At 52.9% G+C, this 7,301-nt stretch overlaps 1 protein-coding gene across 1 annotated transcript in view; it reads right to left on the bottom strand.

Annotated features, from left to right (window-relative positions):
• LOC103775610 (general transcription factor II-I repeat domain-containing protein 1-like) overlaps positions 1–6,929 on the bottom strand; it is a gene marked incomplete at both ends in the record, with an annotated part of 27,899 nt that extends 20,970 nt beyond the window's left edge. The window contains 5 exons of the mRNA XM_008943077.1: positions 1,013–1,133; positions 3,611–3,636; positions 4,860–5,043; positions 5,903–5,986; positions 6,840–6,929. Of these exons, the coding sequence (XP_008941325.1) occupies positions 1,013–1,133; positions 3,611–3,636; positions 4,860–5,043; positions 5,903–5,986; positions 6,840–6,929 (505 nt within the window). The remainder of the gene's footprint in view (positions 1–1,012; positions 1,134–3,610; positions 3,637–4,859; positions 5,044–5,902; positions 5,987–6,839) is intronic.
• Between the last annotated feature and the right edge of the window lie 372 nt (positions 6,930–7,301).

Genomic DNA, 7,301 nt, shown 5'->3' on the forward strand with positions numbered 1-7,301 from the left:
CCCTGGAGGGGTTTCCAAGCCGTGGAGATGTGGTGCTGAGGGACGTGGGGCAGTGGGGACCTGGCAGTGCTGGGGAACAGCTGGACTTTTTGATCTTAAAAGTCTGTTATGACAAAGCTAGAACAGCACTGGGGAGAACCAGAAAGAAACTCCAACCTATCACAGGTTCATCAACAAAGAGCTGAGGAGGGAGGGGAACTCAACACATGCCAGGGAGAAGACAGGGATGAGTTACCCCATGTCCCCATCCCTGCAGATCCAGAAAACTTCATTTTGCTGCTCATAAACCCATCCATGGTGGAACCATCTGTGTGGGGCAAGGCTGGAGAAAGGCTCCTCTCCTGTGAGCACCAGTTCTGAACTGCTGTCCTGCTTCTCACATTGAAAGTGGCTTTAAAAGTAAACATTGGGGCTAAATATTACCTTGCTTCTGACCAGCTGAAAAAAAAAATGAAGGAAACTAGAGGTATACTGGAGGTATTCTGGATCTTCCAGGTTGGAAAGCAGCACTACCCAGCCCTGCCAGCACGTTCCAGACCAGTTCTGGCACCAGAAACAGGTCCTCTCACAAAAACCACCCTGCCCTGGTGAACTCCATAACCCCTTGTGCATGAAGCCAGCAGTTAATCCTCTCCTGCTCTCCCTGGCAGCTCCATCAACTAGGGAAGTTTAATTAGCAGGATGATGCGTTACGGGCCCGGCTGAGGGTGGATCCTCAGGTCATGCTTTAACACCAGAGATTGCTCCTGCAGATAATCCCAGCCTGTGCTGGCACGGCCCTGATTTCAGCCCTTTTGTACCACATCACTGATTCCAAACTCTCAAATTTTGGACTAGCAAAGTCCCCTCCCTCCTCCCATGGAGCTGCACCGTCGCCGGGGGGCTTTAGGGGGGCAGGAGAGCAACACCCTTACAGCAGCACAGAACAACCTGCTGGGCTTCTCAGTGCCTCCAAAACGACCCCCTGGGGGGTGTCACTTCGAGGTGGGCAGGGGACAGCAGTGCCACTCACCGGCTGTTGGCCTGAGAGGTCCCCACCAGGTCCAGCACGGCCCCGCGGTGCGGCTCCGGGGAGATCTCCCCCGGGGGGCTGGAGGGCTCCAGCTTGGTTGGATCTTTGGTAAATTTGCTTCCTGGTGCCACAGGGCGGGTTTGGAAGGAAAAGGAGAAGCAGAATTAGCCACCAGAGATGCCAGTGAGACAGCTTTGTGCTTCTCCCTGCTCCAGGCTCAGAGCCTCGGCTCTGACACAGCTATCAAGGCTCATCTGCTTGCAGAGAGAAGGGTACAGATTTACTCAGATTTACACCTTAAAATAGCAGCAAAACTTTTGCTTCACCCTCTGTGTAACTATGTGTGTGCTGGGAAGCCCTGCCAGGGATGGAGCATCTCCAGGAAGGGCTGGCTGCTGGGACAGGGTGCTGAGAGGTGGGGACCAGGGTTAGGAAACCCAGGCACGGCCAGAGCCCAGTGCTGCAGGAGCAAGCCCCAGAGTGGGGAGATGGGAGGGGATGGGAGCTTGGCAACGCCCAGAGCAGCACAGGGAGCCCTGACCCACACCTCTGAGCCCTGCCTGCAGCAGGAGACATCTCTGCTGAGCGATGCAGAGGGGGACAAAAGCCATCCTGACACCATGAAAAACCTCCTCTCTCCCTTCCCTGCTCCTCAGCGACCTGAAAGGAGCTGAAACGAAGCCTCAGCAATGCCCTCGGAGATGAAAAGAGTGATCTGAAGGCAGATGAAAATCGGGTAGGGAAGGTGAGGAAAGAGCTGCAGGATTAGTGCTGGGGGAAGGAGAGAATGAAATTACACCGTGAGGCGGCAGAAATCACGTAGGTGTCTTGTTAATAGCTGCTGCCAAAGGCCCTTCGTGGGTCTCTAAGCACCATCCTGACACCTCCACCCTTCCCAAACACATCCCAGCTGTGGGAACACGAAGCTCTTCCCTTCAGCTCCAGCCTGCAGGGAAGGGCAGGGCCCTGGCAATGGCACCAGCAGCAATACAGAGCCTTGAAGACACTATTTATCCCCCGACGGGCCAAAAGGCTCCTTTTAATTTGTGTTTTCTATGGACCAAATCTTCTCCTTGCAGCAGCAGAGTCTGCCTGAAGCTGCTACCCAGGGGAGTAGCAAAAATAGGCTTCCTAGCAGTGGCAGATATTTTAATTAAAGGGTGAGCAAAGCCATGCAGGGAAGCTTTGGGAGACTTTGCAGTCGGCAATTTCAACTACAGCTCTGCTCAAAAAATAGTGTCTTTGCAAAAATGGCACCTCCTGACTCAGCAGATGCTTTTTTTTTCATTCCTGCACAGTCAGATGTGCTGACGTGAGCCACAAAAGGCCAGCTTTAGTGGGGGTTGGCTCCTGGGAGCCCTGCAAGGACCAGGCAGGGGAGAGGGAGCTGCCACCCGCTGCAGTTCTGCTGGGTGTGCTCCCTTCCCCTCCCAATTTCCACTTGCACCCCCAAATTCATAGCACGGTGCTTTCCACCAGCAGCTCTGGAGCTGAGGTACAGCACTCTGTGGGATTCCTCCCCTTAGGTACTGTGCAACCATGATGGATTTGCAAGGAAAATCCAAGCATTCCAAGACACAGTTCAGTGCTCCATCCCTTGGGGGCAGGCTGCAGATTAAAAAAATCCTTTTCTTGAGGAAAAAAAAGTCCATTAATGGGGCTGGAGACAAAGTAACATCCCCATGGAGGTGTGACCCCCTCCAGGCTCTGCTGGAGGTCCTCTTTGGATGGCTCCAACGTCATCACCATCCCCAGGGAGCAGCCCTGGAGTTGGGGCTCTTGTGGGGCCACAGGGGTTAATTTGGCTGGTGGAGATGTCACTGGAGAAGATGGTGTCTGGAAAGCTGCCAGCGTGTGGGGTTGGCAGCTTGGGGGGGAAAAAAAAAAAACAACCAACCACAACAACCCCAAAACAGGTCTTGACTTGTGAGCCAAGCCCAGGAGACGTGGGAGCGGGGCTGGGTGGTGATAAATTCAGGTGCCACATTTCAGGCAGGTACCAGGGTGGTGGGATGGGGGCAGCTGCTGGAGAGAGGGTCAGGTCTGACAGCACCAGTACCTGCCTCCTTTGATTTGCCAAGCAGCACTTAGCCTGGCTCCTCCAGCTCAGACTAAAAGCAGCAAAACCCCAGGGCAAAGAAAGCCAAAGAAACCCCCTCCTCAGGGTTTTGTGAGTGAAAAAAAAATGGATTTTTCTTGTTTTCCTTTTAAAAACACTCAGCAAGCTGGCTGATACTAGCACTTCCCAGCCAAGAAAAAAAAAAGAAAAAGAGAATAATTTCCCAGTGAGGAACCCAGCAGTGATTTTTCCTCCTCCTGAAGGCACAGACACGGTGTGCTGCCCGTGCCTGCAGCTCAGCAGAGGAGCCAGCCCAGCCCCCTGCACCAGGGGTTCAAAACACTACTGAAGGGGCACACACCAGGGGAAGACAAGCTCAGCACGCCCGGGTGTAGGGCACAGACAGGGCTTCTCCTCACCGAGCACAATTAAACGTGTCCTGCACTTGTGCTGCTTCCAAGTGACATTATTTCAACTCTGCTGCTCTGGATAATCTTTCCATTTTGTGGGCAATAAATCAAAGGACGTGGAGAACGTACCTGTAAAAATTCTCTCGTCGAACATCCTAAGAAAGGAGGGAAAAAAGAAAAGGAATTAGAAATAGGTGCTTCTAATGGCTGAATTTTAGGTTTTATTCATGAAGAGCATTAAGCTGAGTCAAAATAGTCGTTTTAGTCATTCCCTCAAAAAAGGGAATGAATTTTTCAGCCAACAAAAAAAAGCCTTTTAGCCTGTTGTGCAACCAAGCAATCTTACAGCATATGCTTTTTAACGACAGCACCTTTAAATCTGCTTACAAGTCATTCTCTTAATTTAATTAACTTATTAAATGAGGCTGCTACAGGCTGGCTTTGCCAAAAGAGACGGTGGGACCAAAGTAGCTGCTGCTGGACCTTCACTTCACAACACAGACCATCGACCAGATGTCACCTGGCTCCTGAATATCACATTTTGGTGCCATCCACAATTTTTCTCATGGGAGAACAGTGGGTTCAGGGCCATGTCCCAGGGCCTGAGCCAGCCCAAGCAGCACCTCCACCAGCTGACTTCTGGAAAGAGAATTCCTTCCAGGATGCCTCAGTCCTGTTGATGCTGGTGATTTTAGCCCTCTTGGGAGCCTCAGCTGGGGTTTTCCTGTGCTGTAGTTTCATACTTCTAGCAGGGGAACAACACAAATGCTGCACAGGCAGGTACTGAATAAATAAATATAATATAAAGTGGATTTTCCCAACGGAGAAGCAAAGAGGGGTTGCATGGTGCAGAGAGAACCAGGACAGCAGCCACTCCTCCTACTCCAGTGCAAACACAGACACCAAGACACATCACCCTGCCTGTAGGGGACACATCCTCATCGTCCTATCTGTGGGCTGTCCATAAGTGATCACCACAAAACAAGGTGGAGGGGAACCCCTTTGATGATGATGTTCCTCCTCCCAGCTCTGGAGGCACCACTCTCATCCAACAAATGCCATTGGAGGGAGTTGTGCTGCTGCTGGAGGGTCCCATTACCACCCAAAAGTGCTTAGGGTGGTGCTGGTAGGATCTTCATGGACTTACAGCAGGGTGGTGGCACTTGGGGGTGACTCTGGTACAGCCAGCCTTGCCACATCCTTGCAAAAACAGGGAGAGTGATGGAAAACAAACATCAGGTTCACTCTTTTTCATTAAAAAAAAAAAAGGTAAAATGAGTTCTGGGTGTCAAAAAACTGTGAGCACGGAGGGAACACAGCTTAAATCCCCAACCCCCCTCGAGGCCACACGCTCTCCTCTGCCTTCCCCCCCCCCCACCTTTTGATGACAAAGTGGATGTTGTGCCTCTCCTCCAGGATCCTCTTGAGCTTGGGGACGCCGTAGGTGCAGGGTCTCTTGAAGGGTATTTTGTCTGGGATGCCCACGATCTCCACGGCCTCGGGGTCACAGGCGATCTTCCGGTAGGGCACGGGCACCATGTGGTCCAGCCCCAAGGCCTCGGCTGAAAGGTGAACCAAAGGGTGGTGAAGAGAAGGTCTAAAGGCTTGCACTCAAGCAGAGCAAGTGCTTCCTGCCCTCTTCTCATTTTCCTCTTCCAGAAAGTGAGGCCCAGGAGCATCTCACCCATCAGAGATGGACTAATGGTGTCCTCCAAAACCCCCAGACACACCCGGTGTTGCTCAGCCAGGGGTGAGCTGACCCACGTGCTGTCCCCAACCTCCCTGTAACCACAGTGGGTCACTGAGCTAGACAACATATCCACCCACCTGGGTGTGATCCTGGGCACTCTGCTCTGGGGAACCCTGCTGGAGCAGGGGGTTGGATGAGATGGTCTCCAGAGGTCCCTTCCAACCCCCACCACTGGGATTCTGTGACAGCTCACGAGTTCCATAGCACATAAAAAGTTTATAAGCTACAGAGCTCATCTAGAGCTCATCTACAACTCCAGAGTGACACAGCACACATCTACAGCCCACCTCTACCTCCTGACTCACCCAGCCTGGTGGGGATGGTCCAGGTGACCACCTCCAGCCCATTCCTGAGCAATTTCCTGAGCTCACAGCTGCCCAAACGCCCAGGAACTAGCCCAAAAGTGGCGAGGGAAGCACCAACAACGCTCACTGCTTTACAGCCCAGTTATAAATTCCTCGACAGTGGGGAGGGCTCCAAATGGAAATATTGACATAACCTTCAGCAGACACCCGGAGACTGGGAGCTGCTGGGCTAAATGTGTTAGGAAGAGAAGGGAGCTCTAGCATATGGCTCCTGCTGCTGTGTTAGGGAACAAAAATGATTGCTATATAATGATATGCAAACCACAAGCGCTGCAGATGCATAATGGGATATTAACTCCTACTCACCATATCTGCTGTTAAACAGAATTTGCACGCACTCCCTAAGGGTGTTGATATCTTCGGTTTCTTTTATAAAACTGTCCCACTTATCTATCAAAACAAAATATAAGAAATAAGGAACTTCCATATGGTTGGCACGCAGCAGACGCACTTTGCTCGCGCGGAGCAGGAACAAGACTCTGCTGCCTTAAAAATAATGATCTCTCTCGTGCTGAGTGGGCTCTCCAGGCTGGCAGATCAGGCCTGGGCTTCCCCAGCCCACCTCCTCTACAGCCAGGCATGGGCAAAGCAGATTCCTAAGAAATGACCCCATAAAACTTCTCAACCCTGACATGAAAGACCCTCTGGGACAGAGTAAACTCAGCCTGAAGCGAACCTTTGAAAGGCTGGGCCATTTCACTGAGGAGCTTTTTCTCCCAACTCTCCCACATGTACTTTTTTCTTCTTTTTAATGCAGGCAGGCAAGAGTTTTGATGCAAACACCTTGGCATTTGCAGGTTGCTTTTCCCTTGGGTGGGGTGGGGATATGGCAGAGTCTCCTCCCCACTGCTGGTCCCCCCAGGCATTGATGCAGAGTCATGCCAGGTCAGTGGGCTGCAGTTATTTGGAACTAACACCAAGCTCTTGGTGGGTATTTGCTGCCTGCAGCCCAGGCAGCCTGAGCCATGCCTTTGTTCCCCATGCATGAGGCAGGGATGGGGCTTCCCAGCTGCCCAGCAGCGCTTGCCAAGCGTGGGGGAGATGGATGGACCTGAGCAGGAATTAAGAGCTGGGTTGTGATGCTGAGATGTTGCAGCAAGTAAAGGGAAAGAAAATCCTCCACTGCTGGATCCCTGCAGAGCTTGGGGATGGTGGGGAGACCACTGGGGAGAGACAGGGCTGGGGGAACCTTTCCCCAAGAGGTGGTTGCTGGCCACCTCCAGTGCCAGGGTGGGACACAGACCTGTCTTGTCGTGGACAATGGAGAAGAGGATGCGCTTGGACGAGTGCACGTTCTGGATGAGGGGACCTCCAGACACTGATGATTTCTGCCCTGGACAAGAGGGGAGACAAGGAGAAAGGGCTGTGAGAGCCTGACCAGGGCTCTGGGCACCCAAACAAGCCCCTGGGTGCTGCTCCCTGCTGACAACGCTGACCCACCCCTGCTGGCTCTCCTGACAACCTGGCAGGGTCCTGGCCAGACTGAGCCCCCACCGGCCCTCCTGGCTGCAGGCCCCCCTTGGTGTTTCAGGCAAAATTCCTAGACCCATGGACTGGTTTGGGTGGGAAGGGACCTGCTGGCTCTCCTGACAACCTGGCAGGGTCCTGGCCAGACTGAGCCCCCACCGGCCCTCCTGGCTGCAGGCCCCCCTTGGTGTTTCAGGCAAAATTCCTAGACCCATGGACTGGTTTGGGTGGGAAGGGA

This window comes from Merops nubicus, unplaced genomic scaffold, assembly GCF_000691845.1.
Source record: "Merops nubicus isolate BGI_N331 unplaced genomic scaffold, ASM69184v1 scaffold20586, whole genome shotgun sequence".
NCBI lineage: Eukaryota > Metazoa > Chordata > Aves > Coraciiformes > Meropidae > Merops > Merops nubicus.